The sequence below is a fragment of the Natrix helvetica genome (assembly GCF_964273705.1).
Source record: "Natrix helvetica genome assembly, chromosome: 5".
Classification (NCBI taxonomy): domain Eukaryota; kingdom Metazoa; phylum Chordata; class Lepidosauria; order Squamata; family Natricidae; genus Natrix; species Natrix helvetica.
The window spans coordinates 38,663,897-38,684,325 of record NC_138551.1 but is presented as its reverse complement, the minus strand read 5'-3'; the positions used below and the strand labels follow the sequence as shown (position 1 = coordinate 38,684,325).

General features: G+C 37.3%; 1 protein-coding gene across 3 annotated transcripts in view; it reads right to left on the bottom strand.

Annotated features, from left to right (window-relative positions):
* Window positions 1-13,354, bottom strand: part of SLC25A36 (solute carrier family 25 member 36) — a 30,958-nt gene extending 17,604 nt beyond the window's left edge. Inside the window, exons 1-2 of one of the 3 annotated variants that reach the window (XM_081955908.1) lie at window positions 13,091-13,354; window positions 3,600-3,761 (exon numbers count right to left, since the gene is read on the bottom strand). In XM_081955908.1, the coding sequence (XP_081812034.1) occupies window positions 3,600-3,761; window positions 13,091-13,131 (203 nt within the window). In that variant the 5' untranslated portion in view covers window positions 13,132-13,354. Of the gene's footprint in view, window positions 1-3,599; window positions 3,762-9,298; window positions 9,556-12,835; window positions 13,063-13,090 lie in introns of those variants that run through there. The other 2 variants (XM_081955906.1, XM_081955907.1) reach the window with 2 other exon arrangements.
* Window positions 13,355-20,429: the final 7,075 nt, after the last annotated feature.

Here is a 20,429-nt window from a genome sequence, read left to right as displayed (position 1 = left end):
TTAATATATTTTCCTTTAAATATTCTAAGGCTGCTGAGCCTTAGAATTCCATGTTCTAAGTGCGTCCAAGCTCCAGTTAGATAAAAATCAGCTGCAAGTCTGAACTGAAATATCAAGTATACTGTAGTAGCTAAAACATGTATTCTCCAGTTTTAATTTTGTCTCTGTAATGACATGCTGTTTTACTCATTAACCACAGACAAGCACACACATAATATATGCAATGTGGTCCAAGTTTTCAGAAAATGCCACAGAAGAAATATTCTACTTGTATCACCAATTATCTTCCTAACTAGGAAATCTCCTAGAACAGCTTCACTTAGGTTTGCAGGAGACAATTGGTCGTGTTTCAAGGATAGGCACTTTGCCTGCATCAGTGGGCTTTGTAAAGAACATCTTTTAATATTTGTCCACTTATTATTGGTGACCCATATAGTGCCATGTAACACTTTAGTGTTATTTAGTTTCAATTGTTAAAATACTATTTTCTCAATATTTTCAGAGCTACCGTGTTTCCCCAAAAATAAGACAGGGTCTTATTTTCTTTGACCCCCCCCCCCAAAATAAGGGGCTTGGGCTTATTTTCGGGGAGGTCTTATTATTTTTGAGGTGCAGGAGGCAGCAAGCATGGTCACCTCATGGCTGCTGCCGTGTTGCAATATTTTCAGGGAGGGCTTATTTTAGCGCATGCACTCAAAAGCCCAATTGGGCGTATTATCCATGGAGGTTTTCTTTTCAGGGAAACAGGGTAGTTTAGGAAATACTCAAAATTAACATTATCTAATATCAACATGCTATATACTGCAGTATATTTATCAATTGTATCCTGTATTATCAGAATGTCTTTAAAGTATTTCTTGTACAAATAGAAATACAGGTTGATGACACAAAGATTGAGCAAACTGCAAACATTATTTTAAAAAAAACTCTCTTGAAACTGTTTAAGCCAAACAGCCCACCAGCATTATGCAATAAATTATAGTAGTTTCAAATGTAAGTATTAATTCTTGATAACAATATTGGAAATAAATGATCCTCCCAATTTCTCTCCAATTGTAATGTCAAAATATGACGTTTCTCTTATACAAATTGCTTATAAACAAATTTGGTTTCCACAATGCTTTTAATCCACCTGAACAAAATTCAGAGCTCTGAAATATGTTGTGCAACTGCATTCCTGAATGATCATATACCTTTAATTATTTAGAGAGTTATGGTATGATTTTGCAATCTTAGCTATCAGGTGTCAGTACACATGACAAGAAAAATCAACAAGAATATTAATTTTCCACTCTTAATTTAACTATAGTTGATGCATATATGCTCCTCATGCATCTTTCTCAAATTAAATATAATTTAGCTCTAAATTTTGGAAAGTTTTTTCAAACTGCAGAGTCTGAGGAATTCTAAGAAACTTCAAAATGATGCCCATTATAACTTAACTGAACTATCTTTGCTAGTTACAGAAGGCTGGCAATCATTTATGGATTGCGGACTTCACTGCATCAAATGGTAAATCATTATTAGTTTTATTAGTAGACTACTCAGCCTACTGAGGTAATGACTGACTGGTAACATTGATATACATGCAAACCCAACCCCACTTCCCAAAATTTCCACTCATTAAATCATTGGCTTTTTTAAATTGTGAGGAAAATTTCTGAAGGAGACTTTGCATTATGTGCATTTGAATACAAACAGAAAGAAATTCTTAGCTACTTTTACTCACCATTCCACCAATGTGAAAGATCCTTTCAAAATACTTTTAAATCTCCCTACTCAGGGTGGAAAATCAGGACTCAAAGAAAAGAGATACTGTTTTCTGAATACTTAACAAAGCTATTGCAAAAATGTCCAAGTTGAGACATATTGGCTGCAGCTAAGATGTGTACCAAATGAGTTTAGGAACAAGCCAAAATAATTGCATGTTACAGCAACAGAAATAAAACATGTAGTTGAGGAAAAAGAACATTTTTAGAAATATCACAGATTGTTTCTAGTTATTAAACTAATTGCTGACATCCACAAAAGCCAGGATATTTTGCATATACCACTTTTAATATTCAAAATAGAACTGTGAAGGAAACTAAGGTGGCAACTTCTGATTTATCCATAAATACATTACAGCACAGTAATCAGAGAGCTTTCCTTTTAGTATTCATTCAGCATGACCAAGATAGACATTGTTTTTGGCTGGCAGCACACATTCTGGTTCAGTTGGGTCACTTATCCTAAATAAAGGATTTAAATAAAGGGTAGTGCTGGCTGGTTTTCCAAGGTCTTTAGCTCCTGGCTTTGACATATACCATGTACATGATTAAAAAGAAGTAATTCTGAAGATCGAAGAAATCATTCTACACAAGATTTTAATAATTGAATATCAACCATACTATCAAAAACTTGTGAAATTCTACTTTGCAAACTAAAGGAGTAGGTACCAAGATAAAGATGATTATATGGACAACTGAACTTCACTTACAATACAATACAATACAATAGCAGAGTTGGAAGGGACCTTGGAGGTCTTCTAGTCCAACCCCCTGCCTAGGCAGGAAACCCTATACCATTTCAGACAAATGGCTATCCAACATCTTCTTTAAGACTTCCAGTGTTGGGGCATTCACAACTTCTGGAGGCAAGCTGTTCCACTGATTAATTGTTCTAACTGTCAGGAATTTTCTCCTCAGTTCTAAGTTGCTTCTCTCCTTGATTACTTTCCACCCATTGCTTCTTGTTCTACCCTCAGGTGCCTTGGAAAATAGTTTGACTTCCTCTTCTTTGTGGCAACCCCTGAGATATTGAAACACTGCTATCATGTCTCCCCTAGTCCTTCTTTCTATTAAACTCGACATACCCAGTTCCTGCAACCGTTCTTCATGTTTTAGTCTCCAGTCCCCTAATCAACTTTGTTGCTCTTCTCTGCACTCTTTCTAGAGTCTCCACATCTTTTCTACATCGTGGCGACCAAAATTGAATGCAGTATTCCAAGTGTGGCCTTACCAAGGCATTATAAAGTGATATTAACACTTCACGTGATCTTGATTTTATCCCTTTGTTGATGCAGCCTAAAACTGTGTTGGCTTTTTTTGGCAGCTGCTGCACACTGCTGGCTCATATTTAAATGGTTGTCCACTAGGACTCCAAGATCCCTTTCACAGTTACTACTGTTGAGCAAGGTACCACCTATACTGTACCTGTGCATTTTGTTTTTGTTGCCTAAATGTAGAACCTTACTCTTTTCACCATTTTATTAGATAGTGCCCAATGTTCAAGTTTGTCAAGATCCTTCTGTATCTTTAGCCTATCTTCTGGAGTGTTGACTATTCCTGCCAGCTTGGTGTCATCTGCAAATTTGATGAGTTGTCCATTTGAACTCTTGAAGGAGTACATTTTATTTTAATTTTGCCTTTTAGAATTTATTCTTGTAAGATACTTAAAATGAATTTCTGTTAATAGTAAGAGGTAATCTGATGTTATTCAAAGTGAAATTCCATGTCCATACTCTATAAAACAGGTCACCTAACTTGTTCTCTACTAAGTATTCCTTATTTAACATAAAGCCTTATTATACACAGAAGTAGGAAGAAATAGGTGCTCACTTAAAGCAATGGAAAGCCCGTGGAGAAATTCGATTAACACTTGCACCATTCACAGTATTCAGCTGAACTTCAGAAATGTAGAGAGTAATAGATGATGATTGCAATCGTGTTTTCAGAACTTCTAGTGGACATGTCAAGATTGCAGCTACTGTGCCTCCACATCTGCAAAGAAAAATGATCCCATTGAGAAATTTATTCCTTTCATAAAAAATCAATTTTATATCTTGCTTTCTTAATATAATTTTCACTAAAAAGACTAGTTAATGTTCATTAGGAGATCTAGCTCAAGCTGAAACATACCATATTTTCTCATCCTCAGCTAAAGACTATTAATTTAGATGCTATATTTATAAAAATGTTACTTCTTTGTTTTACATCATTTCTATACTACCAACTTCCAAAACTCTAAAGAAATTTATAGAACAATATAAAACCACATGAACAATTCTATTATATTTCATGCAAACTTATATTCCACACCAACCTCTCATCCATCAAAATTTTTGAAACAATTATGTCTTCAGAGGGAATGCGATTCAGATGTCTGGAAGCAAGCTGCTACATGGGAGCTTATGAGAGATGGGAAAAAAATGCTCCTAAACATAATTTATCCAGTCACAATTTAAAATAAAAAATAGAATTAATCATCCAATATTTCAGCAATATTATTTTTTACTGGCATATATTTACTTGTATTTTATTTTTTGTACTTCCTAGAATGGGAAGAAACATTAGAATTGAACTGAATCATTAATCTCTGCACTTTAGAATGTCACATTACTATTAATTTTTCAAAAAGCTTATTGTAATTCATACCTCTGATATTGAAATCTGTGGAAAAAACAATTTTAGTTATACTATCAACTAGTATAATCTGCCCTGAAAGACCTCCAGCACATTACTACATTTTTATTTTGAATTTCTAAAAGTGAATAAGGATCGTTTTAGCTACTGAGAAGCAATTTCCACCATTTTCTCAGATTCAACTCTGAAAGGAAGATGGAAATTGTTGGCAACCCCATAGTCATTACATAATCAATTCTCTGAATCAGAATTCCTCCACCAGCAAAATTATTGATACATAGGGCATTTCAATTAACTTCACTAACCGGCATTTACAACTCTGTTATTCTTTTTGCAAGAATCCTGGCTTATTTTAGCCAAAATAATGATTTCCATTTTCTTCTCTTTGGGCTTCTAGTCTGGTGAAATATTCCTCTATTTCAATTACTGTGAATACTCCCAGAAAACTCAATACAGATCCAGATTGATAAAATGACTGACCTAATATAATTTCTATACTATGATGATATACAGTAAACGTCTAAGAAGATACATCAGGAAAACTGAATGTTCTTTTATTTGGTGTCAGAATAAAGAATTATATTTATTTTCTTTGTATGAGTTATATATATTCATACAAAATGTCCACTATATATATATATAAAACTGGAATGCCCAGTATAGAACTGAATTCACGATTTGTGTGTTCTTTCTAAATAAAACTCAGTCTAAGTGACTAAATAGTGTATCAACAGAGTTCTTAAGGAAAACACATGTTATTTTAGTCAAGCTACTAGGTTCAAAAATTGACAAATGTGGGTTTTTAAATCAATGTTCTATGTGCTTTCTTTTTTTCTAAAAATAAATAGTTTATTTACTAAACTATTTCTAGAAACAGCAAAAAAAAAACAGGAATATATATAACCTCTTTTTCTCATTAATGGAAACTGGTGATTTCAATACATAACCTCATGTGTTTATCACAAGTACTGTATGACTGTTTTTTTTTTTTTACAAATACGACATTAAACAAAGATGATATACTAAATTCATACAATAACTCTTTCATTATAGAAAGAATTTATGCTTTTATAAAAACAATTATTTCCACTAGCAAAATACCACTTCTTCTAAATGAGCAAATACAATAAGTATCATTTTTTAAATACTGCATAAGTACTCAGACATCTACAATATGTAGATTTACTGTATCAGAACCTTTGAAAGTATACAGCAAGAGTAATATCAAATAAATTTGAAGAAGCCAAATTTCACAATTGGTTTCTAAAACTAGAAAATAAAGGTCCCACTGAAAATATATTGAATAAAATACAACTTTTCTTTAAAAGGAACCATTTAGGCTTTTGGTTCTGATGTACCTCTGCATTTGAATCAATAAGCACTAGTACTAGTGTATCATATATATAAAAGTTAATTACAGCAAAGTAGAAGACAACTGCTTTTAACTTAATTTATACAGTTTATAAATTAAGTTCTAATTTCTACCATGGTTTTTAGAACTGAACTTTTTTTAAGTAAAAAAAGTATAAATTATAAATAAACAAATTTGAATATTACTATTTTTTATAAATAACTTTTATTAAGGTGTATTTGAAACCCAATCTTGTAATTCTGGCATAGACTGGCTAGTAAAACTGGCAAAAATTCCAATTAGGACTGGAGACACCCAATTTCAAATCCCCAGTTAGTTTAGAAGAGGAATCTTTCAAAAGAAACATAATGTATTGATACAATGCACATATTTATTTTTCAACATACAATAGTACGATGAATTTGAAATCAAATTGATTTGTTTTCAAAGTTCATTAACTTTAGATGATAAATTGAACTACAGCTGTCCCCATGGAAGCCAAAGTGAAAATTTATATAGACTTGCAATACTGCATATATGGCAGTGATGGCAAAACTTTTCAGCACCAAGTGCCCAAACCATAATGTGTGTGCATGTGTGAGTGTCGGAAACCCCAAAACCAGCTGGTTAGTGTGCACATGCCTGTTTTTTGGTTGTTTTTCCAGCCGTTTTTCGGCTGTTTTGGGCCGTTTTCAGGCCATTTTCTAGTGCTCTGGCACCTGCGAAGACCAGCTGGCCATCGCACCGGAAACCAGAGTAACTGGCAACGGCAGTTGTGCCCACAGGGGGCTCTGCATGCAACCTCTGGCACATGTGCCGTAAGTTCGCCATCAGATATATGGGAATCATTCCTGCTTAAATTTGATTAACTTCTGTTGTAAATATATACTATTAATGTTATTCTGTCTTTTTTGTTTTGGTAATTTCTTCCTTTCTTTGTAATATGATATTTTAAATTTTTTTTTGTTAAGATAGTTTCATAAAGCAGTAAAAGTGGCATATTTTGACTTCTTTATTCTACAGCAAAATAAAACTAGAGAAAAGCAAAAAAAAGCTTTTGCTGGCAGCTAGTAATAAAAATACTTTAGACTGATAACTCTAAGCTACTTTCACCCTGCTGTGCACATGATCACACACATATTTTTTGTGTTTTGCTGACTGAGAGATTAGGCAGAAGCCTTCAACTACTCTAATAACAAGGCAGTCAAGGTCTGTAACATACCTTCTGCACAGTATGAACTTTGACCAACTTTCTGAGAAGTTGGAAGCAGAAAAAAGTCTTACCATGGGAAACAACCCAGAATAAAAAGGAAAATTGCAAGTTTTGAGATATCATATACCTAAATGATATATGGTTACAATTTTTCTCCGCAATAAAAATTCTACTGAATTAAGAGGGATAAAAATCCTGGGGAAAATAATGTAACTATGGGAGCCCATATGATATCAAAATGAGTGTTGTGTTATAATATAAGCTATTTTATACTTGCATAATATTATGCATAAATATTACAGTCATGTTGCAATACATGCTTCATAACTTACATGTCCTTGCCCCCCATGACAGACTGAATGAAACAATCACATTCTTAAAAGAATTATTGACTGCCCATGTAGACCGCTCCCAAATATACAAATACAAAACCAGAGACCATTCAAAAATGGAAAACTAATTGGTAAACCTGGATGAAAGAATAAATTTAACGTGTAGGTTTGATTTTACATTACAGTAACTTGAAACAAAAGGTTGAAATTCAGAGGCCTCTATTAAATAGCATGTGGATTTTGGTAATTTAGCAACTAGCAGCACATTTCAAATTTTTGAGGGACTCACAGAAAACTAATTCCACAATATCATCCACATCATAGCTTTGATATTCTTTGCCACAATATCATCCTCTAAACAAACAAAAACATCCTATAGATATTCTAAACCAAGTACTCTAGAAAAGTTAAGCTACATTAATCAGTTGCACCAAAGAATGTTTTTATGTTTTAAGTCTTTTCTGGTAATACTAAAATATCAGGACTTTAAAAATCCATTTTATCACTAAATAGCAGCACAGAAATCTAACTCTTCCCAATTTTCTTTCAGTTGTCTGGATGTTTATATTATGTCAGCAAGCCCTATATAAATCTAGCAATTTTATTACAACACGAGACATCAAAAAATAATTTCAGGGAAAGTTATATTTATGGATTTGGCATGGAATTTAATTCTGCTCAAATGTAAACCCATTTGTGTAAAAAAACCACTTCCTTTTCTCATGACCAACTAAAATATATTCTGGGCATCTCAACATTTCAGGGCATATTTTTACTGTTTTTGCAAGACAGTGAACAGTAAACTAGCCAGCTGTATATTAGCCTTGTAAATTGTGTACAAACGTACCAGACATTTGTTAAGTTTATAGATCAGTTCATTATTTTAACCTGGAAAATTTGGTTAAATAAACCAGGGTTCAGAAAATCAGCTTGAGAAAATCATGAATTCATGTGTCATGTAACACAGACCTGAAAATATTTTGAAAGCTGCAGAAGAATGGGGAAATTTAATTTCATGAATGGAATATCATCAGTGAAGCTGTAGTCTCACTGAAGTTGGTAGGACTTGTTTCTCTATATGTTAACAATGTCATTTGAGAGTTTCCTTGAAATGCTCAGTACTGCTCCAAATCTGTAAAGCCCTTCTTTGAAAAACAAGAACAAGTGTATATGATCAGAATTTTTCATTAAATAGTCTCATTTTTACATATACATACAACTACCCTCTAGTACTTTGTCTTTCAGCTAGACTGAACGGGGTGTATATCTGATAAATGCATATAAGATTACAATCCAAAATTGTTGGAGTATATGATCTATTTCTTGTTTACACAAGGTCTATACACAAGAGCAGTGTTAGAATAAGTTATCTCTCAATCAGCTTGAAGATACTCCAGAAAGAAAATGCACCTATTAAACTGCAGTGGATTATCTGATCAACTGTATATTTCAAGAAATTGATATTGTCCAGAAAAGTATTTTTTATACATTCAAATGACTTCTTAGTAGACAGCTGTTTTCAAGTTAGAACAACATACTGCAGCCCCCAACAATAATTGATAAAGAAAAATAAAGAATGCATTAGGGAGATACTAGCCAATTCAAGATCATAACCTCTGCAAACAGACTTAAGTTTTAACTTTTTTCCCTGCAGCACACAACACGAATGTTACAGATGTATCACACACCCGTTTAGTTTAAATGTCCCCGTGAAATACTAGTAAAAATCCGTATTATCTGCATTAGTGTACGGTGACTTAAAAATAGTTCAGTCAGTCAGAAATTTCCTTTACTCTTAATTCAAATCATCCCCAAAACTTCCATACTATTTTGAGAAAAAAAAATGTCTGTCTATCCTACGCATAACAAACACCCTTCTACACGCTCCACCAATTAAATGTCGTACGCCAGATACTATACCGAAATTTTGTCTACGGAGCAGACAGCCAATGAATTTTAAGGCAGGAAGGAAGGGAGGTTATCATAATATTTCACCTACCCTCCAGCGAAGAGATGAACGCAAATGTCTCTCTGGCTCATATTCTCATTCTTATCCCGGTTAAGATAGAAGGAAGACCGAACGGAGAGGCTTCTCCCACTCCGCTTTGTTTGCTAATCTAAACGGCGATGAGCACAAGCTAGGAAGCCCTAAACGCTACTTCCTCGGAGACGCCTTAAGAGAAACTCCGGTCCCAGCAGGAGAGGCAGGAGCACCACCAACCAGCAGGCAAAAGCGCAGCCGCCTAGCTTCTCGCTTCCAAGGCGAAGCGAAGCCCAATATAAACAGACACGGCCATTGGCTCACGAGGGACCGTGACATCACCGGCTGAAGTTATGCTGGCTTTGTACACGTGACTACGTACTGAACTGTATAGCGACGCAAAGCACGAGCATCGCTCCCCCCCCCCCCAAACAAAACAACAAAACCTCCAAAGTTCATTACGCCGGAATAGCGAGGGCAGGATGAGCAAGAGACGCTGCACCATCTAGTTTGCCTGGGAAGCGCATTGCTTTCCCGTCTCTTTCTCCTTTCTTAGGACCAAGGACCCCTGAAGTCGTTGAGTTCCACTTCCGAGTAAATACGCATTAGAGTGGGCTATAGATGCACCTGCTTGCAAGGAACAGAGGGGTCGGTTCCCCTTGTTTGTTTCTCGCGGGTGGGAACTCACAGACGCGGCTACCTCCTCCGTCCCCCCCCTTCCTGTCAGAAGGAAAAATGGCATGAGAGCTATTCATTTCCCTCCTGAGACAGAGATTCATATCCGTCTCAATTTTTTTAAAGTTGTTAAGAATGGTAGGCAGAAGCTGAGTTTTGCATAACCTTTTCCTACGGTTAACATATTTATTTAGTTTACCTAATTTTCTGGATCTATTAGGCGAAGATTGTTGGATATATTGTATAGATTGTTCAAACAGGTAGTGATGGGCTCAAAAAATATCCAATGGTTTCAGCTATTGTTGGATATTGTTTTAGGTTTTTAAAGAGTTTAGTACATAAAATGGAATCAATATCTCTCCCATGTATGTTCACAATTCTAGTCCCTGTTGTACTCCCATATATGTTATTAGCTTTGAAAGAATACAAGAAGAGGATTCTCAGCTTTACAAATATCTCCTTTCCACACTGTTTATTTACCCTTCCTCATCCCTATGGAACTCAACATCTCAGACTGCAACTAATTATCAGTTTGTTTATGTATTTTATCTCCGGGACCTTTCTAAACTTTCCTTACAATAGTTCTACAATCCATTTCTAGTTTATTACAAGATTCTCTCCCTCTACCCATCAAGAGGATTAGGCATTCTTTAGAAATGATTGCACTAAGCACTAAGAAACCCAAGGGACTTAATGGATTTGACACGAGGGTCTATTCTGCTAATAGCCAGTTTTTTGTGAACTGTTGGGAGTGAAAAGATAAACCCAATGAGATTTTACTTCTGTGTAAGCAGCCTTCTCCAGTTCAGCATTTTCAGATGTGCTGGATGACTAATACTCACGTGATATTAGTGGCTATGAAGGAAGTTAAGATCTATGTACTATGTTTTTTTTAAATAAAAATATAGGCTTATTTAAAAAAGCTTGATTTGATGATACTGTTTGCTACTTTCTGCAACTTTCCCTGTTATATCTTGATAATTTACTGAACTGCATCAGTACTAATACCCTCCCTTTCAAAGTTTATGCTACCTTGAGAATTTAAATGGATGGTATCTGTCACTTTTTAAAGAAAGAAACTCTGAATACTATTTCAGTGTAAGATACAAATGGGATAGTGTTAAAGCATTATCAAAGTCTCCATGAATCAACAGCACTTTGCATTCTTAGCACACCTAGATAAGGCTGCAATTGAAATTATCTGAAAAGCTTTCTCTTTCCTGTATTGTAGCAACAACTACTTCTCCTGAACATACTTTTGTGACTTAATTCTTTTACTTGGTTATTTGAAGTGCACTTCTCTAAATATGGAAAAAGTCTAACTTGTTTAAAAGGAACAAATACAGGTCAGGTAATTCTGCAGCAAGATCGAATTTTTCCTCATCTCAAAATGGGGAATTTATTATAAAAGACTGCTGAGGCATGTTTGTTTGTAGCAACATATATGTAAAAATATATAATAATCCAATGCCATTAAATGATTTATGCAGATGGTTTACCTGCTATTCCTAAAATGCTAGGATCAATATTTTCCACACTGAGTGGAAATATCCCAAGTGCTGATCATGCTAAATAGACATGTGTAATACATACTGAGGAGCACCTGAAATCATGTATCATTTGATCTTAAAAGGCTTGAAAACAATGTTGCAAAATTCAGTTCTTAATTTATCTTGATTTCAAACCTTTCACAATATATTAAGATGTTGGCTGTTTATTGCTTTAAGCCTTAGCAGCCCATAATCCTCCATGAATGAACAAAACACTACTTTCAGCAGCACAGTGTAACTGGTAAACTGTATTTTGGCAAGATCTGTGGTAAGTGAACCAAGATAAATAACCATACATATTTTGCATGCAATGTCGTAATACAAGTACAAAAATGTGGATATGTATAAGAGTTGGGAATGACTAGCACATATGTGCGATGGGAATCTTTATCTTTTTATAAGAATTCAATAATAAAAACTGACATGATCCCGTTTTGATAGTTTGTCTAAACATATTTGTTTCAATTAAGAATAAACTGCATAAAAATCTATTAAATCTGTGGTTTTAAGATTCCTGTATTCTGCTAAAAATGGATTAACTACAAAATAGATTAACTCAATATTGTTTTCTGAGTCAATCCATGTACACCCACATAACTATTTATGTTTGATTTATGACCTACCTTTCATTTAGGAACTCAAGGCAACATAAATACTGATTTGTTCAACAATTCATAGCTTAGTGCATGTGTCAACCTAACTCAAAATTGTTATGCCATGCTATGTATATATTATTCAGTTTGAATTTGTTCATGAATAAGCAGTGATATGACATAAATGGAATCTCCCTATAATGTCCAGGGTATATAGCACCAAACCTCTTGATGACTTAGATTTTGCATTTTTAGTTTGAAATCACACAAAATTCCTTTAGTTCAACTGAAAAATTATTCACCTGAATACCATTATATAAGAATTCCTATTTTATTTATGGTTTTAAGAATATTGCTGCAATAAAAACGACACAGAATTCATACTGAACCATTTGCAATTTCCAAAAAGATATTCCTGCCTTCCAATTAAAAGAAACAGAAAAAAGAAGCAACAAAACAGGGGGGGGGGGGGGAGAAACATCCTCTCCCTCAAAAAACCAACTCTTGCACAAAGCCAATTTCATTAGTGAGAGCCAGAAGGTAATTCCTTATATACCCTTATTTTTCTGGCTTTAAATTATACCGTCCAATAGGCAAGCAATCCCTTTCCTCCCCATTCTAGCTTTACATCCGTCAACTTTCTCAAGGCCTCCTACGATTATCTGGGCTGCCTCCACGGGCAGGCCCCACACTAATCACCCCGGAGATGCTTCTAACTCTTGGGAAGCCATTTCTACGGGAGCTGCAGCAGGAGGCCTGCTCCCATCCAAGGTCTTTCTGCAAAATCCGGAGACGTTTCTCTCGCAGACCCTACAGCTCCAGCAGGAGTTTTCCACATCGCCCCCTTTAACCGTTGACCAGCCTGGGCGAACCAGGGAAGCCCTCCACCTTTCTCTCTCCAACATCGCAGCCGGCCAGAAGGCTTAAGTGCCCGCACGGTTTCCCCTTTGACGCCTCATCCCAGGGCCCAAACCTGCTCCAATTCCACCTACCCTCCAGCAAATAAATGGATCGCGGTATCTTTCCAGCTCATTCTCTCTCATTCTTTTCTCCGGCGGTCGGGAGGGGGGAGAGGAAGGGCAGGAGATGGGTTTGGGCACTTCCTTCCTCTGTGATTGCTTAAAGGTGCAGCCGCCGCCGCCAGGAGAACCCCCGTGAGCGCCATCTCCTGGACAAGGAAGTAATTGTCATTTAGGAAAACGATGAATGATCGCTCTAGAGACCCATTCAGAGAGGAAGAGCCCCGCTTGCCTTACGTTGAGTTGAGCTTCACACGAAGCGGTAGAGCAGAGATCTTCAAACTTGGCAACTTTTAAGACTTGCATAGCTGGCTGGAGAATTCTGGGAGTTGAAGTCCACAAGTCTTAAAAGTCAAACCACAAGCCAGGTTTGGGGATCCCTGTGGTAAAGGCTTGCTTTAGCTGGGGGAAGCACTTAACTGTATAAGTTAAATATTTTGTTTTATTGGTTTGAATTTACTGACTGCCCACTCGATGGCTAAATACTGTCGAGCCTGGTTCTTACCCGGTGAATATGAGGAAAACCCACAACTACGATAGCACTAATGAAAAAAACCCTGAAAAATGGCAATGGCAAAGCCCATGTCTTCTGCTACCAACATAAATAGATAATATGCCCAGGCAGTCATCAGAAGTAGAAATGGATTTGTCCAAGCTTAAGAAGGGGCTGCAAACGCAACGCTTCTCTATTTTTTCACTTTAGCAGGGTAACGTTTCTGTCCCCGACCTTGAGCAACGATCCAGCAATGCAATTCTCTTCCACTTGTGGCCTCAAGGTCCCTGGATTTTCTATTTGAGCCTTGTTGTAAAACACCAATTATGGGAGGCTTAGTAATGTACGACTGCCGCCGTCCGCACTGAAGACCAAGCACGGTAACTCTCCCACAAATACATGCATTTTAGATATTGTTTTGTTCAGTAACCTCTCCCTGGTTTGGCAGTTAAGGAGCATTTCTGTGGAAACTACAACTTCCAAAGACTGGGAGGCAGCACGACGCTGTCTTACTTGGAAAACAAGCGCTGTAACACAGTCCCCTCGCTTGTCCCGCCCCTTCCTTTAACCAAAGGCGGCTCTGGAAGTAGGCACGCAGTCAGCAGATTGCAGCGCAGGCTCTTGACACGCACGTTTCACAAGGGGAAGCTGGAAAATTGCAACAACCTGGGCTAAGAATTATACTCCATGTGGTTTAAAAAGCACAGGCGGTCGAGGAAAAAGTGCACTTTTCCTGATCTATTGAACAAAACAACAATAACAATTGGAAGGGATCTTGGAGAGCTTCTAGTCCAATCCCTGCTCAAACAGGAGACCCTGTACATTCCAGACAAATCGCTCTCCAATATGTTCTTAAAAACCTCTAGTGATGGACCACCACAACTTCTGGAGGCAAGCCTTCACACTGTCAGGAAACTTCATAGTTCTCAGTTAGATCTTTCTTAAATAAGTTTCCAACTGTTACTTCTCCTAGCCTCAAATGCTTTGGAGAATAGGTTGACCCCAGTGGTAAAATTCAATTTTTTTTACTACCAGTTCTGTGGGCGTGGCTTGGTGGGCGAGGCAGGGGAAGGATACTGCAAAATCTCCATTCTCCCTCCACTCCAGGGGAAGGATACCCCATTCCCTCCCCACTCTGGGGCCAGCCAGAGGTGGTATTTGCTGGTTCTCCAAACTACCCCAAATTACTGCTGCTGGTTCTCCAGAACCTGTCAGAACCATCTGAATTTCACCTCTGGTTGACCCCTTCTTCTTTGTGATATCCCATTAGATATAGCAAGATTGCTCTCATCCCACACCTGGCCTTTCTTTTTGTTAGACACTAGACAGTTCCTGCAAGCATTCTTCATATGTTTTCGTGTCCAAGTCATTTTGTTGCTCTTCTCTGCACTCTTTCTAGCGTCTCAACATTTTTTGTATCATGGTGACCAAAACTGGATGCAGTATTCCAAGTGAGGTCTTAAAAAGGATTATAAAGCAATACTAGCACTTCATGTGATATTGTTTCACGTGAAACTCTGAAACTCAATAATCTTTTGGGATTGCTGGAGATATAGCTATAGTCAATGGCTATATTTCACTCTAACACAGCTTTCAGTGAGATATTTTTTCTGCAATTTTAGGGAGTAGTGTCACACTAAATAATACATCAATAATTCCTAAGCTTCTTATTTTGTTAGTGATTACAATAAAGCAAACTTTGATTCAATATACCAAATAATTAAATAACTAGAATAGAACAGTTCCTTGCACTTGGGAAATCGTCTAAGTATATGCTATCCCACATTTTATGCATAGAACACAGTAGCATTCATATCCCTCCCTCGCATCAGTCATCCAGCCACCTTTCATGGCTAAGGTGGGAGTAGAAGTCAAGTCTCCTGGTTTTTTGGCTGGTGCCTTAACCATAATACATATTTATGGTTGCTGAACACCCAAATGGTGTAAATAAAGGAGGCCAATGGCCTAAATAAAGGAAATCCAAGTATTATAAAATTCCCTGTTGGGTTTTGACAGTTTTGTCCAATCTGATGCCATACAGGTGTACTGGATTACAGAAGAAATAGGCAGACTTTTGATAGTTATATGTTTGGGAGTGAGACAAGGACCAGGATGGATGCAGCAAAGATGCAAAGTGCTTAGTGCCCAGTTTTTTAGTTCTTAGATTGGGAGGAGTTTGAAAGTCTTTCCTTATTTCCTTTACTCGGTTAAACAAAATTCTTTTGTGCTCAGAGTGGGGAAACAGGGTTCAAGGAATGGAAGGAAAGATATTTGTAGCTCTAAAGCGTCAGGATGCCCAAATATGAATTAAATGTTCTATAATCCCCAATTCAACTACATGCCTGAATGATGCTAAATTGAAGAAACATGAGAGATCAAATGCACAGGAGAAGAAAGTGATTTCTACATTCGTGAAAGTCAATAGGAAATAATCACTGAAAATGGGAGAAAATGTTGCAAGACATCACATTAATATATTCCCTCTCCTTTTTTTCTAATCCATTTTGAATCTCTGAGATGCCTTTCTAAAATTGTTTTTAATGAAGCATTGGAACATATAAAATATGTAGTGTCACATGTAGTGTCTTAATCCTTTTAAAAAGAAAATGCTTAACAATTTCAAACAAAAACTACCTTTCATACTCTCTAAATAGGACATTCAGTTCTGATTTAGATACTTAGTTTGTTTCGCCTTATGAGCATAAGCAGAAACCAATTATAGGATTTTAAACATATAATTGTATAAACTGGATGTGCCTCAAGTGTCTATAAATGAGTTTTGAATGCTTCAATGGTTGAACAAAGTAAAACTTTGTGCAGAAAAATATAAGTATCATGCAACACTCTGTTTCTCGTGGACAGTATTTCTTTTAAATTAGATGAAGCACACTGATCAGTGCATAATGTTCTTATTCCAATTTTAAGAACATCCTTTGAGCCAGGATCTCATATAATAGGGATCTCTATCATCCAACTATAACATGTACATAGCTTTTTTATTTCACTTTTCTGGCCCTTCCCTTTCCTGGCCTTTCAAAAAATTTCTAAAGAAAAACAAATAGTGACTCAATTGAGCCAATGTAGACCTCATTCCAACCTGCTGTTTTAATGTCCTGTTCTTTTATTTTTATGTCAGCAAAACATTATCAGTATAGCAACTTTTTAATCTCTTGTCATTTTTTTTCAAAACAAATGCCAGGCAAAAACGGTCTGTAGAAAGATGGGAGTTAGAATGTTTCAGTGAATCCTTTTTAAATAGTTCAGGCTATGAATAGAATAGAATGGAATAGAATAACAGAGTTGGAAGGGACCTTGGAGACAAGACAATGATACATTCAACAAGAATCATAAAGTACAACACTTAATGATAGTCATAGGTTACAAATAAGCAACCAGGAAACAATCAATATCAATATAAATTGTAAGGATACAAGCAACAAAGTTAGTCTTGTAGTCATAAGTGGGAGGAGTTAGGAGGAGATGCAGACTTGGCAATGCACTCTCAATTCAAGTACAGCTAATCTTTCTTGCAGACAACATCAAAGCCTAAACCGAATATCTCATAATCCACTGAAATGCAATGAAGGCAGAGATATCGTCTGTTTATGCTCTACAGTATAAACTTTAGGCTTCTAAAATACTTGCCTTTTGGTTTTGATGGTTAGAAAGTGTATGCCAGTTTTCAGAGTAGCACTCTACCATGGGTTTCTGCTGTCCTATTTCAGACCAAACATATATGCTGAAGTGATTTGTTGAAGCTTATTTGTCACTGGTTCTAGGTAGTGAGCACAAGAAAAGAAATCCAGAGTAGTCCATGGTGTCAAGCATTATGGACCATCAGCTGGTCCAGGATCAAAGAGCCGAAGTTCAAACAAGGTTCAAGAATATGAAAATGTGGATCTGAGTTTGCTACAGTTATTTCCAGTGAAGAAATTGGTCACCAATGGTTGGTCTAATATTGGATTGCTATAGATGTGTTTGAATTATTGTGTTGTTTCTGGAGGAGCTCAGCAGACCATCTCTAATGAGCTGTTTGAAATTCTTGGCATATTTTTGAACTGGGTGGCCTTTTATCAGGACATCTATCAGCTGACTCATTCTTCACCTGTTGCTAATGAATGCTGGTGCAATTGCCTGAGGTGGAAATTGCTTCTTGAATCCTGAAGTTGATATTTTGCCAGTAGGGTTTCTTCACCTGTCAATCCTCCAGATCAGAGGAGACAATGACACCTTCTTTACCAGCATCAACCCTTACAGCTTCAGTTGTTACAATATTTCTAAAAAGTGTGATCTATAACAACATAAACATTCAGAACCAAAAATACAAGGGCCTGAACATGGCGGAAGATGTTCTTTCTCTACACCAATCTATTTAAGAATTTCAAGTCTCTTTGGTGTCACAATGTTCATCTCGCTTTTGAGAAGAGATTGCATTTTTGAAGAATCAAATATGTGTTTCTGAACATAAGATGACATATGCTGATGTTACCAATCTAGAAAAGCTGGATTTCTGCACTTTTCACGAAGCACCCAGAAAATGTGCAAGGCAAAATATTTTGTTTTCATTTGAATATATCTGCTTATAGATAAATGTTAAAAGATTGACAAAAGTCAACCTGTTTTTTAATTAGTGTTTAGAATGTTTAGATTATAATCCTATGGATAGGAATATTTTTGTACTTGTACAATATACTAATCAGTTAAGTATAAAGAAGATTAGAATTAATTAAAATAAAATGTATCCACTAGGCCAGTGGTGGGCAACCTTTTTTTTCAACTGAGCCAAATCTCGCCAAAACCACGATTGAAATTTATTTTGAGAGCCACATTTTTAAAACCGAAAATACATAGGATGGTACACTGTTTTTAGTTTCAATAAGTTTTTATTGAGAATATTCTGCATGCAAGTATCCACATAGGTCGGGAGGATACAAATAACACAACTAATAAAACAAAAACTTTAGAACGATATTATTTATCGATAACGTTAAATTCCGTAAAATTTGCCTTACAATGTAGAGAAAATTATATCCTGACAATGACTGACAAAGTTACAACCACTAATGTGAACATTGGCCTTGCATTTCCTTGGATAGTTTGAGTAAGTCAGGTTTGTATGTTGTTGTTTTTAATTTCATCTCTCTCTCCCACTTTCTTTCTTTTTTTCTTTCTCTCTCTCTCTCTCTCTCTCTGGCTCTTTGTCTCTCTCTCCCTCCCTCCCTCTCTGTCTCCCTCTGTCATTTTCTCTGGGTGTCTATCTGTCTGTCTCTCTCTCTGTATCTCTGTCTCTCTCTCCTCCTTCCCCCATCTCTGTCACTCTGTGTGTGTGTGTGTCTGTCTGTTTCTCACTCACTCTGTGTGTGTGTGTGTCTGTCTCTTTACTTTACTTTACTTTTATTTGCGCTTGTAGACCGCCCCCTCTCCCAAAAGGGACTCGGGGCGGTGTACAGTCCATACAAGAAATACATCATATGAATAATTAAATAATTAAACAGTTAAAATTGTTAAATAGATAGATAGATATGGAGGAGATTAAAAAGAAGGTTAAAAAGAACTGTACAAGAGTAAAGTATCTAAATATAGTTTTAAAAACACCTAAAGATATCCCATAAATTAAATTTAAAAACAGTTCCCCTAAAATACCAGTTAAAAAATATGTCTGCCAGGAGGTAGCAATTATGAATGTGCCAGGCCAGCTAATCGGAACAGGTGAGTCTTCAATTTTTGTCGGAAGGAGCTGAAGTCGGTGGTGGTTCTAATGTCGGGGGGGAGGTCATTCCAGAGGGTTGGGCCCATCACAGAGAAGGCCCTACTCCTTGGCGTCGCCCGTTGGCATTGCCTAGTGGATGGCACCAGGAGAAGTCCCTCCCTGTGAGAGCGAATTGGCCGCAGGGATGTGTGTGGCAGGATGCGATCCCGCAAGTAGCTAGGTCCTGTGCCATGGAGCGCTTTAAAGATGGTAATCAAAACCTTGAAACGCACCCGAAAAACCACAGGCAGCCAGTGCAGCTCGCGCAGGAGAGGTGTTATGTGGGAGTACCTAGTACTCCCCATGACAGCCCGCGCGGCTGCGTTCTGGACTAGCTGCAGTCTTTGGGCGCGTCCCAAGGGAAGCCCCATGTAGAGAGCATTGCAGTAGTCCAGGCGAGACGTCACCAGTGCATGAGTGACCGTGCGTAGGGCATCCCGGTCCAGTAGGGGGCGCAATTGGCGCACCAGGCGAACCTGGTGGAACGCCCCCCTTGCCACGGCTGCCACATGGTCGTCCATTGACAGCCGGGCATCTAGGAGGACGCCCAAATTGTGCGCCTGTTCCACAGGGGGCAATTGTTCGCCCCCTATGGCCAGCGATGGAGTCAGCATCTGTCTCTCCCTCTGTCTCTCTCCCCTCCCTTCCTCTCTCTCTGTCACTCTGTGTATGTGGGTGTGTCTGTCTCTCACTCATTCACTTAATCACTCACTCTGTGTGTGTCTCTCTCTCTGTCTGTCTATCTTTCTCTCCCTCCCTCCCACTCTCTGTCTCTCTCTGTCTGTGTGTGTGTGTGTGTGTGTGTGTCTGTCAGTCTCTCTCTGATTCCCTCCCTCACTCCCTCTCTCTGTTCCTCTCTCTGTCTGTCTGTCTCACTCACACACACACACACACACTGTGGTCACCTTGTTGAGTGTTCCAATCACATTTGAAACACTCAACAACTGGTCTGCATTTATGGTATTTTGCAGAATGCTGCAAAATACCATAAATGCAGGCCAGTTGTTGAGTGTTTCAAATGTGATTGGAACACTCAACAAGGTGACCACAGTGTGTGTGTGTGTGTGAGT